We start from the raw sequence: 23,495 nt of genomic DNA, 5'->3' as shown, positions 1-23,495 counted from the left end.
CTCCAAAATGCCAATGGCTCCAGGTCCGAAAATTCAGATTTGGCTCCTGCCACCCATTGAGGCCCAAGCGGGCCGAATTCCCACAGCCCCGAGTGCAAGGCAACCCCTCCGGCGCAGGCAGGAGGAGGAAAAGCGGAGAGGGTGGGACTGGAGGGCACTGGCCAGGCTGGGGTGGAAGGCCACCTGGGGGGCCGGATCTCTGCTGCTGTCCCGCTTCCTGGCACCTCTAGAAACGGGGCGATGGGCCTGGCTGCTTTGCTTGCTCACTGGAGAAAGGACGGACCCCTCATCGCTGACCCCAGCCAGAGCACAGAACAACTCACAGGGGCAGTAAAAAGGAGGCGAGAGGCCGCCTGGCCCATGGGACCCGCGGGAGTCGGACACAATGGAGAACCTGCCCTCGCATCACCTTGCTAGCGTGGCCTGGGGGGGCAAGGGCTGTGCTGGCCAGGGATGCTGCAGTCCTGAAGGTGGAACCTTGGTGGTCTCACTGCCCTTCCGTCTGGGGGTGGACACTGGGGGAGGGATTTGGGGAGGGGGCTGCCAGCTTCTCAGACAGCTTCTCCCCGAAAGAGCATCCCTGGGGCAGGCTGCCATGTCCTGACATGGGGGGAGTCCCAAGGTGGGGTGGGGTCATTATGACTTGCGTTTCCCCTCCCAACAAGTCATTTTTTTCAGTGTCATTGTAACTTTGGCCACTAAACGAACTGTGGTTAAGTCAAAGTCTGGCTGTATTCCCTCTTCGCCTGTTTCCCTGCTCCAATGGGGACCTGGAGGCGAACCCCCCAAATGGATGGAGGTGATTCTGGAAAGCCCCCCCCCCCCAACACCAAGTGCTTCCTTTGGGAGAGGTGGGGTGAACCAACTCAAATGCTGGTCTGGGGGAACATCGGACAGGGGTCTCGAGGGCAGACCGGCTGAATGCAGCGAGGGTCTCTCTGTGTGGGACTCCTGCTCCCCCTCCCCAATTCCAGCGCAAGAACCGGCAGAATTGATGCAATGACACTCCGCTGCTTTTATTTACGAATAATACAGGACATGACATGGGGCCCTGGCATGCGCAAAAATTACAGTGTTGGGGGGGGGGATCCCGGGGGGGGGCTGCCCCCCCCTTCATAGCCACGAGCCTCTTGAGAAGCACGGAGGCTGCAGTGGGGCCGGAGAGCCCGCCCAAGAGGGCCTGGGGCTGGGCAGAAGGGTTTGGACAGAGGCTGCCAGCCCCCACAGCTTTGCAGCTGGGTTTGGTCCCTTGCAGCTCCTTCCGCCTGGGCCCACCCCCTTCCTCCCCACGCCAGCCAGCGGGAGGGCAGCAACTCTTCCCTGGCCGCCTTCCAAGGGCCAACCCGGAGGCCCTGCTTGGGGGCTGGGTCCAGCTGCACCTGCCAGCCAGAGGTTGCGCCCAGGAGGCAGAAGCCCCCCAAGGACCCTGCCTGCCAGCTGGAGGCCAGGCGCTTGGGAAAGCCCAGGAGGGGCATTCCTCCCACCCACCCCCCAAATCTGCCCACCAACGGGATCCGGCCAGAGACCCGGATGCCAGGCGAGAGGCCTGACCTGCCGCCAGCAGGGCAGCCCAAAGTGCAAGTCGCCGGCCACAGCCCATCCGGGGGCGAGAGAAGAGGTGGGCTTCAGCGGTGGCCACGGACAGCGGGGGGCCGGAGCGGTCACTGGCCGCTGCTGCTCTGGAAGTCGTCCTCAGTACAGCCGCTTCTCATAACTGCAGGGGGCAGAGGGAGAGGAGGATCAGCCCCCCGTCCGGCAGCTGGGGGAGACCTTTTCTCCTGAAATCAGTCCCCCAAAGGTGGGGGGAGGTGGAACTGGCCCCGAGGAAAGCCCCCTTGCTAGCTCTCCTCCAAAGTGGCTGGCAGGGACCCCCAACCCTCGCCAGGGAAGGTGGGGAGGAGGGGAGACAGCAAACCAGGCGGGGAGCAAAAGGGGGTCGGGGGGGCAGGAGAGGCAGCTCGCAGGGTCGGTGTGAGAAGCTAGGAAAAGGGGCTCCTGGGGGTCTCGGACCCTCAGCCCATGAGAGAAAGATCGGGGGCCATGAGCCCTCCCAAAAGGATGGGGAGCCCCTCGCAGTCCCCGGGGATATCAACAATGCCCCCCCCTATGGTCCACGAGGGGCACCAGGCGTCACAGAACTTGGGCTGGGCCCTGCCAAGGGAGCCCCTCCCCGGCCAGGCAGGTTTGGGGCAGAGGAGGGATCAGGCCTGGACAAGAGAGCCCCCACTTAGCCCCTCGATCTCCCTCCCCAGACACGGCCTCCCTGGCACCCGAGGTCATCAGCCGCCACTGCAGATAGCATTGCCCCCCCCCCGGCTGCCCCCTCCACAGGAGGGGCTCATGGCAGAGACCAGGGCCGTGGGGAATGGGGGGGCGCTGGCCCAGAGCAGCCGGCCAAGCGAGGGAGGTGGGGGGGGGCTGTGCAGGGCACCCAATCCACCATCCTGGGGTGACGGGCGGAGGGCGCTGCTGACCCCCCTCCAGCACACCCAGAGTGGCTCGGAGTCCGTTACTTACATGGCAGAAACGTAAAGCTACAGGAAGGCAGTGGGGGGGCAGGGGAGAGAGAGAAAGGGAGAAGGTCAACGTGTGCCCCTCATTCGAGGCCACCACCGTCACCACACCAGCCACCGAGCTGCTTGCCAGCCGCCAGGCCTCCACCACGCACGGGGCCCCCAGCTAGCAGAAGCCCCCAGCCTGGCTTGCAGCCCCTCCCTCCCTTCCCAGGCCAGAGCAAGGACCTCTTGGGAAGCCCCCAGCCCTTCCGGACCCCCTCCGCTGGCACCCACAGCCAACTCGCACAGAGCAAGGGACAGCCTGTGCCAGGCCAGCTGGGGGCCTCCAAGGGTGGGCGAGGCCCCAGGAGCTTCCCTGCAGGGCCCTGGCGTGCATCTGGGGGTCTCTAAAGCCCCCGCCCCCCCGCAGGACAGCCTCGGAGCTGCTCACACCAAAACAGTGTCAGCTGCTGGCGGGTGTGTGTGTGTGGGGGGCTGGGAGAGCCAGGTTTGAGTCTGGGGAGAACTTTGGTCAGTCTCTCTCTCTCTCTCTCTCAAAGCTGCCCCCTTTTACCCATCTGCCCCCCCAGAAAGGAACAGATCAAGAGGAAAAAGGCCCCACCCCTTTCCTGCCCCTTTGCACAAGACGCCCCAAAGGCAGGGCTGCCTCACAGCCGTTTTGGGCTTCCTAGGCCCCAGAGATCTAGGGACTGGGGGAGGGGGTGTCAGCCAAGCACAAAGTGGGATAATCAAAGGGCTCCCCCAAAGGACGCAAAAGCTTTGGGGGTCTCCAGGCCTCTTCCTACAGAAAGCAGAAGAGGGAGAGCCGAAGGGCCGGCCATCAGGCTGCTGGTTGTGGGGACACCTCCAGCTTCTTTTTACAAATGGCAACAGCTCCCCCCCAACATCCCCCCAATTCCACTTGGTGAAGAAAGCAGGACGGGCCCGGCCAGCAAGCCCCAATTTCTCTGAACAGCCAGGACCTGCGCAACCCTCAGCTCTGGCGCTTTGGGGGCTCCCAGCACCCCCCTCCAAATGCCAGCCCCCAAACTGGCTGCCCCAGTTAAGACTGTCAGAGCAAGCGGAGCTTCCTGGCGCCCCTGGGGGAGCACAGCCCTTCTGCAAGAGGAGCCCCCCAGCAGACAAGCAGCCCCAGGACAGAAGCTCCTTGTGGGACCTGGACGGGGTCCACCTGCTCCGTGGTATGGGATGCCCAGTGCCCGCCTGGGGAAAAGGCCTCGGGACAAAGTTCCCTCGATTTTGACTCTGCCTTTAGGGAGAAAACCTTCACCCAAAGGCCCCCCAGGTTCTCCAGGGAAGGGAAGGAAAGACAAAACCAGCACAGCAACAGCATTTAGACTTATATGCCGCTTTTCCAGCCCTCTCTTAGCGGTTTGCAGAGTCCGGATCCTCATTTGACCCCCCTTCCCTCGGAAGGACGGAAGCCGGTCAGCATTGAACTCCTGGCGGTGAGCAGAGTGGGCCTGCAAAGCCTGCGCTCTTAAGCACTGCACCCCCAGGGCCCAACACTCCCACGCTTGGGTGCCCTGTGCTGGCGTTTAAATTCTTCCCTTTTAGTCTTAACCCCCCACCGATCTCTGCCCCCTTCTGGGCCCGGCTGGAGAAGAGACCGGGCGGCCTCTCTCGTATCTCTCTCCCTTGGGGGGCTTGAGGGGAGCCCACCCTCAGGGTGTCTCCCTCCCAGGGAATCTCCCCGGGGCAGACCTTCGTCCTTGGGGACCCTGAGCCCCAAAAGGCGCTGCCCGAAGGGCTGCCCAAGAGCTCCTGCCCAGACAGGCGGCTCTGCCCTGAACAGCCGGGGGGGGGGGTGGGAGAGGGGAGGGGCAGTGCCAGCTCTTCCCGAAAAGGACTGGCTGACGGACAGCCAATGTGGGGGGCATGAACTGCCTTCTGGGACGATCTCTTCAGACCCAGTGGGGGGGAGACCGGAGAGCCAAAACAGCTGGTGCAAAGACAGGCAAAGCCCCCCAAAATAAGGCCCAGCTGAGGAGGAGGGGGGGAGGGGGAGGAAGGGCAGGCTTCTTGCTCGTACCAGGTGTGCAGGTGCCCTGGTGGTACCTGCCCATCCATCTTTGGAAAGAGACCCCTCCCCCTTCTGGCCAGGCTCACTCAGGCCCAAGGAGGAAGAGGGGGGCACCTCACTTTCCTTAGACCGTGGCACAGCTGGCATCCGCCCAGGCCAAGCGCCCGCCCCGCCAAGCGATGCTGCTCAAGCGGACCCACAATCCCTCGGCAGCCGGAGGGGGGACATTGCAGACGGAGCCCAGGAGCTCAGCCCTCCCCTGGCCAAGAGCAGCAAATGGAGGGAGGGAGGGGCTGGCCCTGGCAGGCTCCACTTGGCACAAAGAGCTGAGGGGCACAGAAAGGCAGCCACTCCGGGCACTGGGCAAGGCCAAGCGGCACCTTTGCTTCCAGCCCCTCCCTCCCGGGGCCAAGGAGCAACTGCCCCCCAAGTATGCCCCAAAGTGGAGATCTGGATGGGGAGCCAAGGAGCCCCCAGGCCAAGCACACAAGGGGGGAGACAAGGCTTTCTGGGCGAGGGAGCTTTTCCTTCTGGTCCTCCTGTCACCCCCCGCCCCCCCCAAACCTCCGCCTGGAGGGTGGCAGCCGAGGGCTCTGCGCAAGGCAGCCCAGGCGATGGGGGAAGGTGGGGCAGGCGCCCAGGGTTCTGGGCGGAACGTCTTGGGTGGGAGGTGGGACAGCCCTGGGGGCTTCTTTGGGGGGAGGGAGGGAAAGGCGGGGGAAGCAGAAGGGGGAGCGACCCATCGCACTGGACCGGCTAGGTTTGGACAGGGGGGCAAGGGGCAGGGGGTGGACAGCTCCTTGGAAGCGGGGGAAGGGGAGGGGTTCAGGGCAGCCAAGAAGCAGAGAGACTTACGAGTGGAGGCCATGGACCCCCTCGATCTGCGCTGACATCGTCCTCTTCTCAAACTTCAGTTCCCCTGAATACATCATGGAGCTGGCAAGAGAAAGGGGAGGGGGGCCTCAGGGGGAGTCCTTTTCATGCCGGGGGGAGGGGGCTAAGAGAGGGGGAGGCAGCCTGGGGAGGAAAAGGGGGACCTCCCGCAGGAACCCCGGCTGGGCGGCTCCCTCGCAGGGGCCCTTGTGCCGCCACCGTCTCAGGCCGAGGCTCTTGGTGCCCTGGGAATCCCCCGGAGCCTGCGAGAGGTGGCCTGTCCTCCTGGCATTCCCGCTGGGGACGCTGCTGGGCGGGGGCCCCTGCCCCCCCAGGGCCCCCCACTGCCCCTCTGCCTCCCCCGTGCCTTCCCTCCCCCCACTGCCCAAGCGGCCATCCCAGCCCCGGGGATCCCAGAGGGAGCCCCCATGGACTCACCGCAGAACGGAGAGGCTTCTGGCGCCAATGTCCTGGCAGCCGTGCTGGATGCCAGCAATCAGGTATGGCACGAACTTGTGGATGGAGCCCTTGTCCTGGATGGAGCCGGAGACGCCCTGCGCTACCTTCACCTTGTCCCCTTCACTGCAAGGCAAGGCAGGGCAGGCGCTGGAGGGCAGCAGCTCCACCCTGGCACTCTTGGCAAGCCACCAGCCCCCCGCCTGAGCTGGAGCCCCCAGGCCCCGGCAGAAGAGCAGCCGGGCCTGGCGAAGGCCCCTCCCTCCGCGGGGACTCTTTTGGGGCAGCCCCTCCTTGCCCACCTGGATGCCCCGTGGCCGCCCCTCCCGCCCTCCCCCTCCTTCTGGAGGCCCAGCTGGCCTGGGAGAGCTGCTCCGTTCCCCACTTCCTGCCCCCCACCTGAAGTAGCGTTTCTGGCTGCTGCGGTTCTTCTCCATGGCGTCCAGGGAGCCCATCCCCCGATACTTCTTCAGCCGCACGCCGTCGGAGAAGAAATACTCCCCGGGGGCCTCCGTGGTAGCCGCCAGCAACGAGCCCATCATGACTGGGGGAGAAGAGGGGGCCGTAGGTTGGGCTGGGGGCCGCACCCAAGGGGCCCGGGCACCGGGGGAGCCAGGTCAGGCTGGGGGATGGCGGGGCAGGGCCAGCCCCCTGCTCTCCGGTCAGCCTGGAGGGGCTCTGGGGAGGAAGCGGTGAGAAGCCCCCCCTGAGCTGCGCTGAGGATTGGGGGTGGCCCATGAAGGGAGGGAGGCAAAGAGGGGCAAAGAGCTCCGGTGGCCCAGAAACTGAAATCCAAGGAGGTCCCCTAAACAGCCCCGCTTCCTGGTGGCAAGGATGCCGGCAACGCCCGTTGGCAGAACCCGAGAGAACCCACGTGTGCCCCCCTGACCTCCCTGTCGTGGAGCCCCAGGGCTCCTCACCTGTGGAGGCCCCCAGTGAGAGTGCCTTCACCACGTGGCCGACCGTCTGGATGCCACCATCCGCGATCACAGGGACCCCAAACCGGCGGGCATACTCTGCCACTCTGTAGACTGCGGTGCCCTGAGGCCGGCCGCACGCCATCACTGAGGGAGGGAGAGTCATAGGCAGGAAGGGCCCAGCGAGGGTCTGGCCCGGCCCTCGGCCGCCCCAGAGAGCCACGGGCCGCAGCCAGGGAAGCCCAGGCAGCAGCTCTGATCGGAGACCCAGGGAGGAAAAAGGGGGGGTGGCGTTGGCACTCTCCGGGCACAGCAGCGCCAACCTTCCCAGCCCCTGGGACTCTGCGGCTGCTGCCCCTCCAGGCTCCACCCACAGAGCCCGGTGCCAGCACCCCTGCCCAGCCCCGCTGACCGGCGGACCAGCAGGGAGGTAAAGGCCGGGGAAGGGCCAATCCGGGCTTTGCTGGGGGTGCTAGGCAAAGGCCAAGCCCCCGGGGGTCGCCAGGGCCGTGTGGGAGGCCGCGGGCTGTTTGGGGGCTGCCCAAGAGGCTGAGCCCTCCAGGATCCCTGGGAGCAAGCCAAGAATTCAGAAGCCGCTCCCCCCCGAGGCAGGGAGAGCCCACCCTCGGGGGTCCCAGCCGGGACTCACCTTCCTGCGTGATGCAGATGGAGCCGCAGCCCATGCCCACGCGCAGGGCATCCACGCCAGCGTCGATCAGGTTCTTGGCCTGGGCAGCTGTCACCACTGGGCATCCCACAGGGCAGAAAGTGGGGGGCCCGTAAGGCCCCTGAGCAACCAAGGACCCCCTCCCCGGGGCCCTCCGTCCACACTAAGGCCCCCCTCCCCCCAAGTCCACTTTGCAGCCTGCCTGCCTGCCTGCCTCCCTCCGGCCAGAGAGAGCCAAGAAACGTCAATTCGGGAATTTCTGCGAAGTCATTGACTGCAGAGAGCCAAGCAGCTCTTGGGAGCCACTTCCAGAAACAGCAACGCACAAAAGCCAGACGCTCCACACCGAGATCCAAGCCTGGGTTTCCGCCCGTCCCTCTTGCCCCAAAGGCATCCAGTGGCCTCCGACACACGAAGGAGGCCGCTTTGGGTCCCATCTAACCCGCCATCCCTCCATTCATCCATCCGTCTTTCCTTTCCTTCCTTCCATCCATCCATCTCCTTCCTTCCTTCCATCCATCTCCTACCTTCCTCCCTTCCTTCCATCCATCTTCTTCCTTCCTTTCATTTCATCTCCTTCCTTTCTTCTTTCCATCCATCCCCTTCCTTCCTTCCTTTCCTTCCTTCCACCCATCCATCTTCTTCTTTTCATTTCATCTCCTTCCTTCCTTCTTTCCATCCATCCATCTCCTTCCTTCCTTCCTTCCTTCCTTCCTTCCTTCCTTCCATCCATCCATCCATCCATCCATCCATCCATCCATCCATCCATCTCCTTTTATTTCATATCCTTCCATCCATCCATCCCTTTTTTAGTCAGACAGAAAAAAAATCTGGTACCAAGCTGTTTTCCTCCGACGGTGTGAATTCTCTTGGGGTATTTTCCAAACAAGCGGAGGTTATGGGAGGAAACTACGGGGGCTTCTAACGATCATTCCGCCTCTACTTGGGTCGAAGCCCCTCCGCGGATTAACCGACCCTCCAGGTTTCATCCCAAACATGCCGTGAAACCTGCACCACCCACGGATGAGGCCGCCCACATTTTTCACGGTGCTTTGCTTAAAAATCTGAGGGTGGGTTTATCTGCCCACAGGGTGGCAGGTAAGTAGAGACGGTCCTTGACTTACAACAGTTTGTTTAGGGACTTTTCAAAGTCAGGACAACACTGCAAAATGTGACTTATGACTGTTTTTCAGAGTTACGCCCTTTGCAGCATCCCCATGCTCACCGTTGCCCCCGATGACCTGCAGCTCCGGAGATTTGTGCTTGATATAGTGAACCATATTGATCTGGTAGACGGAGTTTCCCTGAGACGAGTCCTGGGGGAGGAAAGGACCATGAGGCCCCCCCCCCCGAGTAACCCCACAGGTGCCCCCTGGAGCACAAGGCAAGCAGAGTCGCCCGGCCAGACACGCACCCACCGAGGGCGGGAAGCAGCAGCCCCTCGCGGGCCAGGCCAGCCCCCTTTGGGGGGCCCAATTTTGGGGTGCAGGGCCTGCCGTCCCAGCCTCACACCCACCAGCACCACCACGTCCACGCCGGCCTGCACCAGCAGGTCCAGCCGGTACTTGTCGTCCTCCCGGTGCCGATGGCTGCCCCACACAGCAGCTGCTTGCGGGAGTCCTTGGAGGCCAGCGGGTAGTCGCGGTTCTTCTTCAGGTCGGTGCGGGCGATGATGGCCACCAGCTCATCCACCTCATTCACGATGGGCAGCTTGCCTGCAGGGCAGGAGCGCCCGGTTGGCCCACGGCCGGGAAGGGAGCCGCCCTGCGGCGGGCTGGGCCAGGCAGGACCCGGCCTCCCCTTTCCCCTGCAGACCACGGAAGACCCCCATCCAAGACCACCCCCCGCTGCACCTTTCTTGCTCCGCTGCAGGATCTCGTTGGCCTCTTTCAGGGTGACGCCTGCCGGGGCCACCACCAGCTCACTGCGCTTGGTCATGACCTGAAGGAGGGAAAGGGGGGCAGGGGGTCAGCCAGCCCCCTCGGACCCTGGAGTGGCAGGATGCCAGCTGCTGCTTTGGGCCTGGGGGGAACCAGCCGGTTTGCCTTTGGGGGCCCAAGTGGGAAGAGAGCAGCGCCTCCTAAACTGGGCTCGGCAGGGGCACCGATCCAGCCGGGCAATGGCCCCACGGGAGGGCTGGCTCTTGCTAGCTCCCCCCGCCCCGCCAGAGGACTTCTGAGCCCCGGAAGCCCTTGGGGGCCAGGAGGGAAGGCGGGCCGCTGCCTCACCTCACTGAGGGGGGTATTGTAGTCCTTCTCGGAGAGGAAGTCGATGTCCCTGGAGGTCACGATCCCCACCAGCTGGCTCTCCATCTTGCCCGTCTCGGTGATGGGGATGCCCGAGAAGCCATGCCGGATCTTGGCCTCGAAGACGTCCCCCACGGTGTGGCTGGGGCTCAGGACCACTGGGTCGGTGATGAAGCCCTGCTCAAACTTCTGTGGAAAAGGGGAGGCCTTTTCGGCAGAGCGCCCCCCTACCCGGGGCAGGTCTGGGGAGGGGGCTACCAGCCAGCCCCAGGCCCCTCCTCGCCAACGTCCCTGGGCCGCCCCACCCCCAGCCCGGCCCTCACCTTCACTTTGCGGACCTCGTTGGCCTGGAACTCCGGGTGCAGTTGTGGTGGATGATCCCGATGCCCCCATCAGCTGCAGGGGGAAAGAGGTGGGAGGCCTGAAGCCCCGGGGCCAGAGGGGCTGCCCAGTCCAGGCCTCTGCCCTCTGGCCCCAGGGCACCCCCAGGGCCCCCGCTCTGGCACCCCTGGGCAGACCCACCGCGGGCGCCCACCAGCCCCCGAGGCCTCGGCCCCGGGAGAGGCTCACCGCCATGGCAATGGCCATATCCGACTCGGTGACGGTGTCCATGGGGGAGGAGATAAGGGGGTCTTCAGGGTGATTTTCCGGGTCAGGGCGGAGGTCAGGTCCTGCAGGGCAAAAGGGTGGCGGGGGGTGAGGGCCGGCTCTCCTGCCAGCCAAGGGACACCCCCGTCCTCCCCCAGGCCAAGCTGGAAGGCGCCCTCCCTTCAGCCTTGCAGAGAAGGAAGAGCTGATGGAGGAGAAACTGGGGAGTGTGTGTGTGTGTGTGTGTGTGTGTGTGTGTGTGCTTGTGCTGTCCTGTCCATCTCCCAACGCAGGGGAGCTGCCCAGGGCAGCCGTGCCCTCCCCTTGGAAGGGCTCCCCAGAGGCAGTGCGGGAAGCCGCCTTCCCCTGCCACACTCACCACTTCGTCTGCCGTGAAGTCGATGAAGCCGGGAAGGATGAGGAAGTCACTGTGGGGGGAGAGAGGCGGTGTCACCAGGCACCCCAGGCAGCCCAAGCGGGAGGCAAACCAGCCCCGCCCTGGGACACCCCCGCACGGAGCCCAACAGTTGGTATGGCCGCCCATCTGGTAAGAGGCAGCTCAGCCGCCGTGAAAAACGCAGCCCAGGCCCCTTCCTCTCTCGCCCCTCCATCCATCCACCCCTCCAGGGCATGCCAGGCCCCGGCCTCTCCCCACTTAGGGACACTAAGGGGCACCGGCCACGGGGGTGTGTGTGGGTGTAGAGAGAACCGCCTGCTCCCCCAAGCCCTGGAGGCAGCCAGAGGGACATTGTGGCCCAGGGTCCTGAAAGCCACCAAGAGGGCCACGACCTCCGTGGTCAGCCCTCCATAGGTCACCACACCCTAAAGTAACCCAGCCTGAACCCAGCTGGAAACTGGTGGGCAGCAGAGGAGGAGGAGGAGGAAGAGGCTGCAAGGCTGTTGGTCAGCCACAGAGTCTCTTCAGGTCAAAGAGACATCACCAACATTGGAGAGAGAGAGAGAGAGAGGGAGGGGGGAAGGGAGAGGGAGAGAGAGGGAGGGGGAGAGAGAGAGAGGGGGGAGGGAGAGGGAGGGGAGAGAGAGGGAGAGAGAGAGAGGGAGGGGGGAAGGGGAGGGGGAGAGAGTGTTCAGCTGTCCTCCTCTGTACCCCAAACAGGAAAGAACAAGCAGCAGCCGGGCACTTCAGATGGCCGTGAGGGGCTGGGGGCTGTTTCATAACACAGACACGCCCCCCCCGCCTGTGCTTTGAACCTGGCCTTTGCCATAAGCTCGGCTGGGATTTCTCTGTTGCTGCTTCCCACGCGGTTTAACAAAGACCAAACTTTTCTGTCCACTGGGTGGAGTTCAAGGCGGTGTCACCTCTGAACTGGGGAGACCCCCAAAGGGCTTTGAACTTTTATCTAACTTTCCAACTTTTGTACAACAGAGTCCATCCACGTGAGGGGATGCCACCAAGGCAAAACAAACTGTAAATTCTCAGCTAGATCAAAATGGCAGAAGTTTCTGACGGGAAACAAAGTGGAGCCAAGCCAGTCTTTCGAACCCGGAGGAAGCTTTCCCAAAGCCCCTCCCCCCCAATTCCGAGACCCCTGACCCTTCTCAATTGGACCCCACGCTCAGCTTTAAGGCAGAGAAGGACCCCCCCCCTTCTCCCTGGGTGCACACGGTGAGGACGGGAACACTTCTTTGGTGCAGAGACCAAGGGGCTGCTCCCCTATCCCTGCACAGACCCCCCACTCTGACCAGCCTGGCTCAACCCGCCCACAGGCCCCCACCCCCAAAGGCTCCAGCAGAGCCTTTGCAGCGGCCGCTGACCAGTGGAGCCACGCCCTCTCTTTGGAACGGGAGCCACGTGCATGTAAGTGCCACGTTCCCCAAGGCTCTGCAGGCGCCCAAACGGAGCGCAGACAAATGCTAATTTCACTGGGACAGGGCCTAACCCAGGTCAGGCCCTCCTTCCCACATGCGCCAGGACGGCTGGTGTGAGTGAGCGATTAAAAGCTCAACCGTGCCCCCTCAACCCTCAAAGAGGTGGCGGCTCTGGCCGTGCCACCTGCTGGCTTCGAAAACCACGGTTTCGTTCAAAGGACTCCAGGCAATGCTCAGCCATTAAATATTAACTGGACGCCCCGCTGAAAAAGAGCAACCAGATAGCTTGGCAGGTGAAACGTGTGTGTGTGTGTGTGTGTGTGTGTGTGTGTTTAAACCTGCAATTAAGGAGGGCCTTTATCTGGAGGACTTCCGGTAAACAAGCCTCACATGGAAGCAGCCTGACTAGCAGAGCCATTGTAGCAGTTTTCCTGCAGGATTCATGGAGGTTTAACCATGAAATGTAAGCCAAAATGGGCCTCTGCAGACAGTGGGAAGGGGCCATGAGCCCAACTCTGCATGGGGTGGGGGGGGCAGCCCACTTCTCTGGTCCCTGGGCGCGGTTCACAGAGAAGCCGAGCACAGAACTGAAAGCGAAAACGGAGTTTTCAGAGGGGGAAATGTGGCCCTGGAAGGAGGAGGGACCGGCCTTCAAAGTGCCCCCCCTCCCCCTGCACAGCTGGAGGGTGAAGGCCAAGGGGGGGGGGGAGGCAGCAGGTGTGGGAGAAGCTGCAGACATTGAGCAAAATCAGCAGCACAAGGCAGAAAACGCGGGTGGACGAGAGAGCCACACTGGGCTCCTGGGCTCCCGCTCACCCTTGGAGAAGCCCTGCCGGCTCTTTCCCCCAAATCAGGGCCCAGGCAGGACGGAGTCGCCCTCCTCCGTCAGAGTTTGCACAATGAGAGGATGCCCAGCCTGCCTCTTGCCCTGCCTCGCTTCTCCCCTCCTCCCAACCTCGTTCATTTTGGGGGCGACCCTGCAGGAGCCCCCACACCCCTGCTTGGAGACACGCCATGCCGGGCCCATTGGGGCAGCCTCCCTATGGCTCCCGGAGCCCCTGCAGTGCCTGTGGGGAGGAAGGCAAGCCTGAGACCTGCCCAGCCCTGGCTTCAGGTCCCAATGGGCCTGATGAGGGTTCGAAGCCCCTGTCCATCCTGGGGTTCCCCACCTTCTCTCAGAGCGCTGACCTTTCAAAGGCACCAAACCCCTCAGCCAAGGGGCAGGAGGCTCAGGCAGCCCCAGGTATGCAGTGGTACCAGCGGACATTTGGCCCCGGGTGTAAGCAGCACCACCACCACCAGGGTACGTGGCATCCCCTCCCTAGCAAGCACACCTGGCACCTTCCAAGATGCCGGGGTGGAGAAAAGTCCGGCGCAAACAACGTTTCTGCCAGGCCCCCTTTGTGCCATTGCCTCCTCCTGCAGGAAAGCAGCCCCCTGGGAGGGGGGAGGGGTGGCGCCCCCCCAATCCTTCCATGCCCGGGGGGAGGGGATGCTGCAGAGGGCTTGGATGCCAGGCTCTCTGGTCCACCTATGGCTCACAAGCCTTTCTGCCCACGCTTCTCAGGAAAAGGGGCCGGTCAGCAGAGGCCCCCTCCCCAGGACGGCTCAGCCCAGAGACAGGCTGCAGCCACGGCTTGGCTGGGGGTCTGGGAGAGTGGGGGGGCGCGCCATCAGCTGAGCAAAGGGGGCCAAAGGGGCCCCTTCCAGGGGGCGACCGGAGGCTGCGGCGTCCCTTGCGCGCCCTGCCCCCACGCCGCCCGGAGCTCCTTTCCCGGCTTCGCGCAACAAGGCCCGAGCCGGCCGGGGGCTTCCTGGCCGGTCAGAGATGCGGCTCGCTCCGCAGAGCCCCGTGCGCCGCCCCTTCCTCCCGGGGGCCGCCCTCCCCGCGCCCCGCGCCCGCCGCTTACTTGTAGGTCAGCCCGTCCGCCACGGCGAACAGCTGCTGCGCCGTCAGCCCATCCTCGGGGACGTAGCCGGTGCCGCCGCTGATCAGGTAATCGGCCATGCTGCGCAGGGAGGGAGGAGGGGCGGTCAGCCTGCGCCCAGCCCCGGGACCCCCGCCCGGCCACACCTGGGCGGCGGCCCGGCTCGGGGATGCGCGGCTGGCCCCGCGGCCGCCCCCTCGCTGGGGCCCCGCTCCGCCCCGCCAGCCCCCGCCCGGCCCACCCACCCGGCCGCCTGGGCTGCTGCGGTTGAGCGCGGCGCCCCCGGAAGACGAAGGCTGCCCCGCTGCCCCGCGCGCCCCGCCGCCGCCGCCGCCGCCCGCTCGCATCGCTCGGCTGAGTTCCGGGCTGCGCGTCAGTCCCGGCGTCCCTTGCAGCGCCCGCCCCGCCGCGCCCCTCCCCGCGGGCCGGAGCCTGCCCGGGGGCTCGGGGGAAGGAGGGGCCGCTCCCAGGCGGGCGGGGCTGCGGCGGGGGGGGCTTCGTGCAAGGCCGGTCGGGCAGCGGGACTGGAGAGCGGCCTCGGGCTACGGCGAGCTTCCTGCGCGGCACTGGGGGCCTGGAGCGAGCTCGGGATGGGCTGGGCGAAGGCGGGACCCCCCGCCTCCCTCCTGCCCTGCCGGCGCCTCCTGCGCAGGGGGCTCTGGAGCTGGCCCCTTCTTTGGAGAGGCGGCCTCGGCGCTCCTCTGGCGGCCCTTCCCCAGGGGCCCCGACCCCCCCAGCCCTTTCCAGGCCCACTTCCCTTCTGGTGGGACTTTGGCTTTTGGCCTTTGCCCGGTTGTGGGGGCTGGTTTTGTTCTTTCTGGGCTGCCCCTTGGAGGGAGCCCCCTCCCCCATCGGCTCCCAGGCCGAGTGGTTCTGCTTGGGCAACCCAGCCCAACCACAGTCCGGGATCAGCAGGGGAGGGCAGGGCAGGGCCTGGCATTTGGAGCAGGCCAGCTCCACTCGGGGGGTTCATGGGAAACTCCCCAGCTGGCCCCCCGCCTCCCCCACCTTTCCCAATGGGCAGGGGCCACCCACGAGCTCCTGGGATCTGCTGACCAGGGCATGATAGCCGGGCTCAATGGACGGCCCGCCTGCCCCGTGATTCCAATTTGCCCCAGGCTGAGACTCCCTCCCAGAGGCCTGGCTGGATGCCAGGAACGGGGGTGGGGGTGGGGTGGGAGTCAGAACGGGGCAAGCCCTCGCCAGGCTGGCAGAGAGCAGCAGCACAAGCAGCAAAGGGCCTTTCCCACATCCTGGGCTAGGCCGGCCATGGCTGCCCTGTTGAATCCTGGGAACTGTAGTTCCAGGCAGGGTTGCTTGAAAGAACAGGTGCAATGTTTCCCATCCTGCTCCTGGGTGGCAGAAGAGACGCCCACGCCATGCCACCCTCTCGGCTGAAGGAACCGCTTTGGGGTGGGAGGCCAGGCCGGATTCAATTCAGAACCGAGTCGGAAGGGACCTTGGAGGTCTTCTAGTCCACCCCCCTGCTCAAGCAATGGGCTCGTCTTCCGGGCCCATTCAGGCTCCTCTGCTGGGATCTTCCTCCGGCCGGCCTGGCCTCTCACCCCAAAGCGGCTCCTTCTCTCCTTCAAAGCCCCCCCCCGTGTCTGGAGAGAACTCATCCCACGGTTTCCTTGTTCTGACTGTCAAGAAATCCCTGCTTAGTTCCCGGCTGCGTCTCTCCTGGGTGAGTCTCTCCGTCTGTTCCTTCTGGAGAAGAGCTGGACCCCCACTCACGCCCCCCAGTCCTCCTTTTCTGTAGACCGGCCACACTTAATGCCTGCAACGGTTCTTCATGAGTTTTAGTCTCATGCTGGTTCTTCTTCTCTGCACATTTTCCGGCCAAAGTCTCGGCATCTTTTTCTTTTGGTAATGTGGTGACCAAAACTGGATGCCGCGTTCCAGGGGAGGCCTTACTAAGGCTTTACACAGCGGCCCTAATACTCCACGGACTTTGGATCCTATGCCTCTGTTGATACAGCCAAGGGCCGTATCAGGCAGGCAGCTGGAGGTGCCAGGCCCGCCGGGCTGCCCCACGGCCAAGGGTCCTGCACCCCCTCCCCCCACCCTCTGTGCGGGGGATCCCTCGGCCCCAGTTGGGATGGGGGGGGGAGCCGATGAGTGCAGCAAGAGGGCTGGCTCACCCCGCAGACCTGAACCCCCAACCTGGCAGGCGACCTTGGCTGCGTTCTGAGAGACTCTTTAGGGCGCCTTAAAGTCCTCAGCAAGAAAAGGCAAGGCACTCTGACTATGCTCAGAGACCCCTGTTCCTCTGCTGGCCTGGAGCCTAGTCCTACCGCTGGCAGGAATTGGGAGATCCAAGAATTAGCAAGTGGGGAGCTGTGCTGGTAGGGGGCACCCCTTTGCGCGGAACTGTGGCATAATGGCCTCCCTGAAGCCTGAAGGACCTGGGAGGGGCTCACTGCGGGGGGGGCGGGGGGGGAGGACAGCTTCAGGACTGTTCCAAACATGCCCCGCTCAGAAGGATCCCCACGTTTGTTCCCCAAGGCTGGAATTTGCCTGCTTCTCCCTCCTTCCCCCCATTGCGTGTTGGGGCTGCTGCTTCGTTTTGTGACGCTGGAAAAGCTGTAAATTGGGCTGAAAAACCCTGGTCACAGATTGAGCAGCAGCTGTGTGAAGAAGGAGGGACTATAATTCGCCTCCCGTGAAGTTTGGTTTCTTGCATGGCAAAAAATTAAGTGCATCTCTTAATTAGGCCTGAAATGCCTCTTTGGTGGATGGTGAAAGTTTAATCGACCCGTGGAAAGGGGAATCGCCCTTCACGTTTGTAGGAGCCACGATGCACCCCTGGCCTTGGTGGGAAGGGAGGCGTGTGTGTGTGTGTGTGTAGGTATATACGGTACACACGTAGACCATGTATTTGTGGTCAGATTCTCCCACCTGTGTCCTACAGAAAGAAACATTGGTTGTTAAAGATGCTTTTCCAAAAGTCAGCTTTTTTCTTTGTTTCGTGGTTCTTTTTTTTTTCCTTTGAAAACGTTTCACTTGTCATCCAAGAAGCTTCTTCAGTTTTAAGGGAAGTTATTTAGAATAGTTAGAACTGAAAAAGCTTCTTGGATGAGAAGTGAAACAGCTTCTAGGGAAAAAAACCAAGAAAGTCCAGTTGCCTTGTGGGAAAAGCAGCTTTGGGATAACCATGACTTGGATGACGGAGAATCCACATACACATCAATGGTTAAATATCTGGAAGAGAAATAATAATGAATCACCTTCTGGCCAGCAGAAATCTTTGGTCTATGTTGAAAAAAAGGCTCGACAAGGTTTATACTTCCAAAACAACAGCGCCAGTAAAGCACTTGGGACTATGGGACAATTGGAGGGAGGGAGAGAAGGGCAGAACGCGGAGGCTGCAGGGATGTAAAGTGCTTTAATTATTATAAGGCTTTGTGCTTGGATGGGACACTGCCAGGAATCTTAGGGCTAGGTGTGGAAGAAGGCAGCGACTACTTTGTCCGGAACTGCTGGACAAACCCGGTGTTTAAGAATTCCTGGAGATCTGCTGGAGGAGGACGGCCGCAGGAGGGAGGGAGGGAGGGAGGGAGGGATCTGCTGTTAAGGTTGGTGCGCTCTATGCCGCTCAATTTCATACTGAAGGCACAAGAAGGGAAGGAAGGAAGGAAGGAAGGAAGGAAGGAAGGAAGGAAGGAGAGAATTAAAAGGATTCCTTAATCGGACGTGTCCGTGTGTCATCTTTTTTAAGGCAACTGTTGCCAGCTAAGGTTCTGGGTCCCTGTGAAGGCAGGAGGGGGCCTGCAACCCTAAGGCTTGTGGACTTCAACTCCCAGCATTCCCCAGCCTTTCCTCTGCCCTCGGCTCAGGACCATTAGCAGGGCTCTCGGCATCTGCTGCCCCCTACTGGCCTAACTGAAAACCTGCCCAGCTCTCCCAGGATAACCCCGGAGAAGAGCCCGTTTGGGGGATGGGGGGGGGCATGGAGGGTCTCAGCAGGCCGTGGCTGGTCAAAAGATCGTGACCCCGTGTTCAGTGCCAGTCTATGCTCTGGTCAGGATCCCCTTTGAAAGGTCCTTCCCTTCAGCGGGGGCGTCTCAAGCATTCTCCACCCCCCCAATTGGAAGAGGGCTTTAAGCCCCCCTGCCCCCAGGAAAGAAATCCAGGTGAGTCCCTCCTGAGGCATCCTCAAACATTTGAGCCCCTGAGGGGTAACAGCCCTTCCTTCCTTCCCTGTTTTTCATGGCAGTGGAGGGAGGGGCTCGAAGCTGTTGCTGCCCCCCCCCCCGGCACTCCCTTGGGTGCAGCCCTGGGCACCGGTTGAGAGGATGCTGAAAAGTGGCAGCCAAGCCCCCCTGTAGGCCCTTCCTTTCCCCCAGCGGCCAGGAGAGCCTTTGGGGCCGGAGGGGGGTCCCCCTTTCCTGGGACAACGGCCCTTCCAAAGGATCTACCTGATCCCCAGGCCTCCCTCCTCCCCACTCCTGAACCTTTCCCACCAAAGCTTTGGCTGGACTGACCTGCTCGGGACGGGGGGGGAGGGGGGGAGGGGGAGGGCTAGCTGAAAGCCTGCAGGTGGCAGCAGTTCCTGTCCACACACACACACACACACACACACACATGCGCGCACACACACAGAGGGACAGCCTGTTGCCTTGAACAACTTGCCAAGGTAATTACACCTCCAGGGACCCCCAGAGCCAGCAAAACAGCCCGGGGCCCAGCAACCAGGGCTGCTGCTGCTGCTGTTTGTGTGGCACCGTTGCAGGGAAGAAGCATTGGGGGCGCTGTGTAACCCTCCAGCAGGATGTAGCTCCAAGGCCGCCCTTCTCGGGTGGGAGGGGGCACTGAGTTCGGGGGGGGTCATCCAGGGCCCAGGGACAGAAGGGATGGTCCCAGCATCTCCTGGTCCAGGCGTGAGGTCAGGCCAGCTCAGTCCCAGAGCTGCCAGCAAAAGGGCTGCTTCAGCTTTGAAGCCAAGCAGATGGGCAGTGGGTGTGTGTGTGTGTGTGTGTGTGTGTGTGTGTGTGTGTGTGTGTAATGGGGCAGGCTTCTGTCTCTGTCCCTGACTGGCCGTGGATACATCGGGCAGCTTAGGAAGAGAAATAAATAAATAAACGAATAAAACCCTGGCAAAGCCCAGGAGGAGGAATTTGGGGTCGTTGAGACAAGAGATGCTTATAAAATTTGGGTGGCAGTTCCCCAACTTTCCACTAACTGGCGGGGCCCCCAACTGCAGACCCCCAGGGCAGCTGCAGACCCTCAGCAGGCAAAAGACTGGGGCACCCCCCTGCTGAGCTGCCCATTTCTGCCCCGGGCGGCTCCCTCCCTGCGGCTGAGCCGCTTCCTTCAGGGCTTGAGGGATTAGCGGCCGCGCGTCACTCTGTCCTGGGGCAGAAATAGCCCCGGGGGAGCCGCTTTGCAGGGCAGGGCTGGGCCATTGGCCGCTCAGAGCCCAGAGCCAGAGCCCGCGGGAGGGTGCCCGGGGTGAGGCCAGGCCAGGCCAGATAGATGGGCAAGGCAAGCAGGCCAAGAGGTGGGGGCCTGAAATTGGGGGAACCTGTCAGGTCACATCACCTGGAGGAGGAGAGTGCAAGGCCCCTCAGCCGCACCTGCTTCTGGGCCTGGCTGGGGTTTGAGCCCAGAGACCAGCAGTGCCAAAGGCCTCCTGGGGCCCTGAATCAAGGCTGCACCCCCCACCCACCCCCCAGATTGTGATCCGTTTCTCTTGGGGCCCTGCCATTGGACAGAAGATCGCCAGATCTCCTCTAGACTGGATTGACCTTGTGAAAAGGCTCCCCACGGGATCCGCCAGGCCCCCTGTCCTTCTCTGCCCCTCCCCACGCTGATCCAGCCCAGGCTGCCCCCTGCAAAGAACCTGCCGGCTGGGCCGGATCAGGCTGGGAGTTACGATTACTGCTGTGGTGCTATTTCGACTGGGAGCGGAGCCCCTCTGTCTCTGGGGGGCTGGAGATGGCAGGAGAGGCCTGGTCCTTCTCAGGGCACCCCATTCTTTCCCACCAGGGAGAAGGGCCAGGACAGGTTCAGCAGCTCTGCCCTCTGGGCTTGGACCCAAAACGTTGCTGCCCCTTCTTCAGGGTGTGGACGTGCAGCTGGTCTGACTCTGGATTAGGTGAGCTGGTTTTGTCCCCCCAGCCTCCTGCATGGATCGGAGGACCCCCTCCCCCTCCAGGGATTTCAAAGGTCTGGCTTGGGCATCGCTGCCCTCTGACTCGCCTCCTCACCAGGTGCACCTGGCCACCTCCCCTTTCGGTCGCTACCTCTCAGGCTCGGCTGCATCAGGGCAGGGTCTCTGTGCACCCCGTCTCCAGTCAGCTGGGCGTCTTGGAGTCAAGGGGCCGGCAGCTGCACCTCCCCCTCCACAGTTGGGTGCTGTGGCCCAAAGGACAGCCCCTCCCCCAGGTCAGTCAGTCAGGCCACCCTCTTGGGGCCTTCACTTGATGTGTTTTAAGGTTGGGGGTCTTTGGCGCAGAGCAGCATCAAATGCCTGCCCTCCCCTTGCAAAATGGGCACAACCACTGTCCTTTGATCTGGAGGGGGGAGATTCTCCAGGTATTTGCAGAGCTGTGCTTGGTGCATGAGCAGCTGGCACTGGGGGGTGGGGGTGGGGGGAGTGGAATCGGAGCCCCCCTCCTGATATTTCCGTAGGCCAGAGGAACTCAACTTGTTTCTAACTAGTCACCAAACTTGCCTTTTTTAAATTGCAGCCGATTCTAGGGGAAACCTCCCCCCTCCCCTTGTGTCTCGTTTGCACAAGCTGAAAATGTGGGGATTCCAAAGTAACATTCCCCCCCAATGTTCATCAAACCAGCTCTTTGAAATCGAAGTGTTCCCCGTTTAAGGATTGTTGCCTGTCTGTCTAGGACAGGGGTCTCCACACTTGGCATAGCTGGATGGGGAATTCTGGGAGTTTTGGAGTCTGGAGGGACCACCCCCCCGGTGCCAGGATGAAATCCCATCTGGCCTAAGAGCAGCCCCTTCGCCCTATTTGCTCTCAGGCTGGTTTCCAAGGGGAGCAAAGCGCCAGAAACACACTGTCTGTTTGTGGGCAATGGGGCTGTTTTCCGTGGGGTTCGCCCCCAATTCAGTCTCCACAGAGGGCGTTCCCCTCCCCCCAGGGTGAGCCCAATGGGCTCCTGCAGGCCCGCTGACCCAGGCGGCCCAGTGGACTCGTGGCCGCTTACAAACACAACAAGACACCGTGTGTTTTTGCCGATGGGGTTTGTTTGCTTGGCTCTCGGTCCAGCCTGAAAGGACAGGTCAGCCCAAACGCCGCCGGCACAAACAACCCCAGCGAAGGTTTACGGAAGGCCGGGATTTGGATCCTGCCCCGTGGGACGGGTTCAAGGCAGGTCGTGCTCCTTGGCCAAACAGGAAGGGGGGGGAGAGACTCCAGGGTGGTTTGGGTGCCGGTGGGCCCTGGAGCTGCAAGGAGGGGGCTCCCAAGTGTGGTGCCTCCAAGGGAAGCCCCCGCGTGTGGATGGCCCACCAGTGGGCAGAGCCAGAGCTTCAAGCACACTTGCACCCACCATGGCTGGGCTCGCCCAACAGAGTTAATCCCACAGCAGCTAACGAAGCACCTTTGCTACTTCAGGTGACCTGCCAAGCCAAGCCAAATCTGTCCTGACGTAAATGACCAGTCCTGTTTCTGCCTGGACGCACATCTTGTCTGAACCAGCTCCCACCCTTGACCTTCCCCCCAGCCCTGCTTTTTGCACCCTAAACCTTCCTGCAGCTGAGCCACTGTTTGCAGGTTGATGAGAGGCTTGGTGCGCAGATTCCCCAGAGGGGGGAGATTCCTTTGGCCCCTGTGATTCCTCCGACTCTCTTCCTCCCCCACCCCCCAGCCAGGTGCTTCCCTCCAAGGAGAACAGGGGTCAGTGTGCAAACCAGCCCCGTCTCCTCCTGAGTGCTCCAGTCCAGGCAGAAAGGGGGACCAAGGGCCCTGCTTCCCCCCTCCTCCCGTCCTTTCACACACACACACACACACACACACACACACACTTTCCAGGCGCGGAGGGGGGGGGCTCCATCGCCCTTTCCTGACTAGTCTGCACCACTTCTGGGCCACCCATAATGGGCGAGGCTGGCAGCCACATACCAGGATCAGCTGTGCCAAGGCCACCAGCCTGTGGCAGGGAGCCGGGTGAGGAACTCTTCAGGAGAGCAAAATCTGCACTCAACAATGATGGCATAGAGCATAATTGAAGTTGGGGGAGGGAAATAGAGAAGGTGCCTCCCTCTTGCCTGAAGCGCCTGAAATGCGGGCACCCAGAGAGCAGCCAGCCTCTCCTGGATCCATTGACCAAACACAGCCCTCTCCGTAAATCATGGCTAAAACAGCATCCACACACGGTTTGACAGGGTGGTCACACCTGGCTATTGCCTGATTTTAGCCCCTCTTTGCTTGGCCTCAGTGCTGAACCTTTGTGGGGGGGGGGTAGGAATTCTGATCTCCTTCACAACAAGCGCTGCAAAATATAAGGAGTGGGAAGGGGGGGTCTCCTCTGCTCCCCACATAAGAAGGTATCCCCCAGAATAGCCTCTCCCTTTGGGTGTCACAGCAGCTGCCATTCAGAGATAGACTGCTCCCCAAGAGGGAGGATCCATTCATCCAAGGAAAATATAGTGAAGATTATGCTTTCTAAAGCCAGAATGTCGATTTAAAGGCAGAATTCGACCTCAGGTCAAGCTCCAATACTGAACTTGGTGAGAAAGTGATCCCAGATCCTCGGCTCAGCGGATGCCCAAGAGATCCGCTCCGGCAGAGGCTGACCGTTCCCCAGGCGTCACGAGGCCAGGCCTGCCAGGGAGAGGCGGCGGGTTCAAGCTGGCAGCCTTCCCTGCAGGACTGGCTGGGCAAGCGCGGGCCGGGGGGGCTGCGGGGCTGCCGCTGCTTCCAGCGCTCACCTGGCCGTCCCCGGGCGGCAGCGGGCAGGCGAGCAGGCCGGACCCAGCGGCGCAGAACCCCCGCGAGACCCACCGTCCCGCGCCCCTCGCTCCGCGATCCGCGTGCCGTCCGTACACTCACCTCTCGGGTTCCAGGCCAGCCTGGCAGAGCCGCGCCTTGTACCGCTGCGCCGCGGTCCGGTGCCCGGCGTGGAGCGGCGCACAGCCGGCGGAGTCCAGCCGCGGCGTCCTGGGGCTGGCCGGTTCTTGAAGGGGCCCCACGATCCGGCTGTAGTCGTAGGGCGCCATCGCCGCCTGCCCGTCCATGGCCACGGCCACCTCGACGGCTCCGGGCAGCCCAGGCGGCGGCGGCGGCGGCGGCGAGACGCTCTCCGGCAGGCGTGGCGCTGAGCGGGAGTGCCCGGGAGGGTTTCCGCGCCCAGCCCCGCCCCGCCCCGCGGTCTACCTCCCGGGCCGGCACGGAGGGAGGAGGCTGGCAGGTTCAGTTCGGTCCGGCTGCAGGCAGCGCTGGCGACCCGGGCAGACCGGCCCTCGAGGCCCGGACGGGGCGAAC

The 23,495-nt window shown here is 62.9% G+C and overlaps 1 protein-coding gene across 1 annotated transcript; it reads right to left on the bottom strand.

The window, feature by feature from the left end:
- Positions 1–1,000: 1,000 nt before the first annotated feature.
- Positions 1,001–23,382, bottom strand: IMPDH1 (inosine monophosphate dehydrogenase 1). Its single transcript, XM_087969040.1, is given in 18 exon segments — positions 1,001–1,714; positions 5,395–5,475; positions 5,851–5,994; positions 6,268–6,412; positions 6,789–6,932; positions 7,435–7,530; positions 8,678–8,768; positions 8,969–9,033; positions 9,036–9,167; positions 9,306–9,393; positions 9,681–9,887; positions 10,022–10,059; positions 10,062–10,094; positions 10,265–10,324; positions 10,327–10,369; positions 10,666–10,714; positions 14,027–14,125; positions 23,064–23,382. Coding segments are annotated over 18 exon segments (1,722 nt in total). The 5' UTR covers positions 23,249–23,382; the 3' UTR covers positions 1,001–1,692.
- Between the last annotated feature and the right edge of the window lie 113 nt (positions 23,383–23,495).

Source organism: Notechis scutatus, chromosome 6, assembly GCF_049901735.1.
Source record: "Notechis scutatus isolate UNSWTSFEM ecotype Mainland chromosome 6, rNotScu1.2, whole genome shotgun sequence".
Lineage (NCBI taxonomy): Eukaryota > Metazoa > Chordata > Lepidosauria > Squamata > Elapidae > Notechis > Notechis scutatus.
This window is presented reverse-complemented; position numbering and strand designations above follow the sequence as displayed.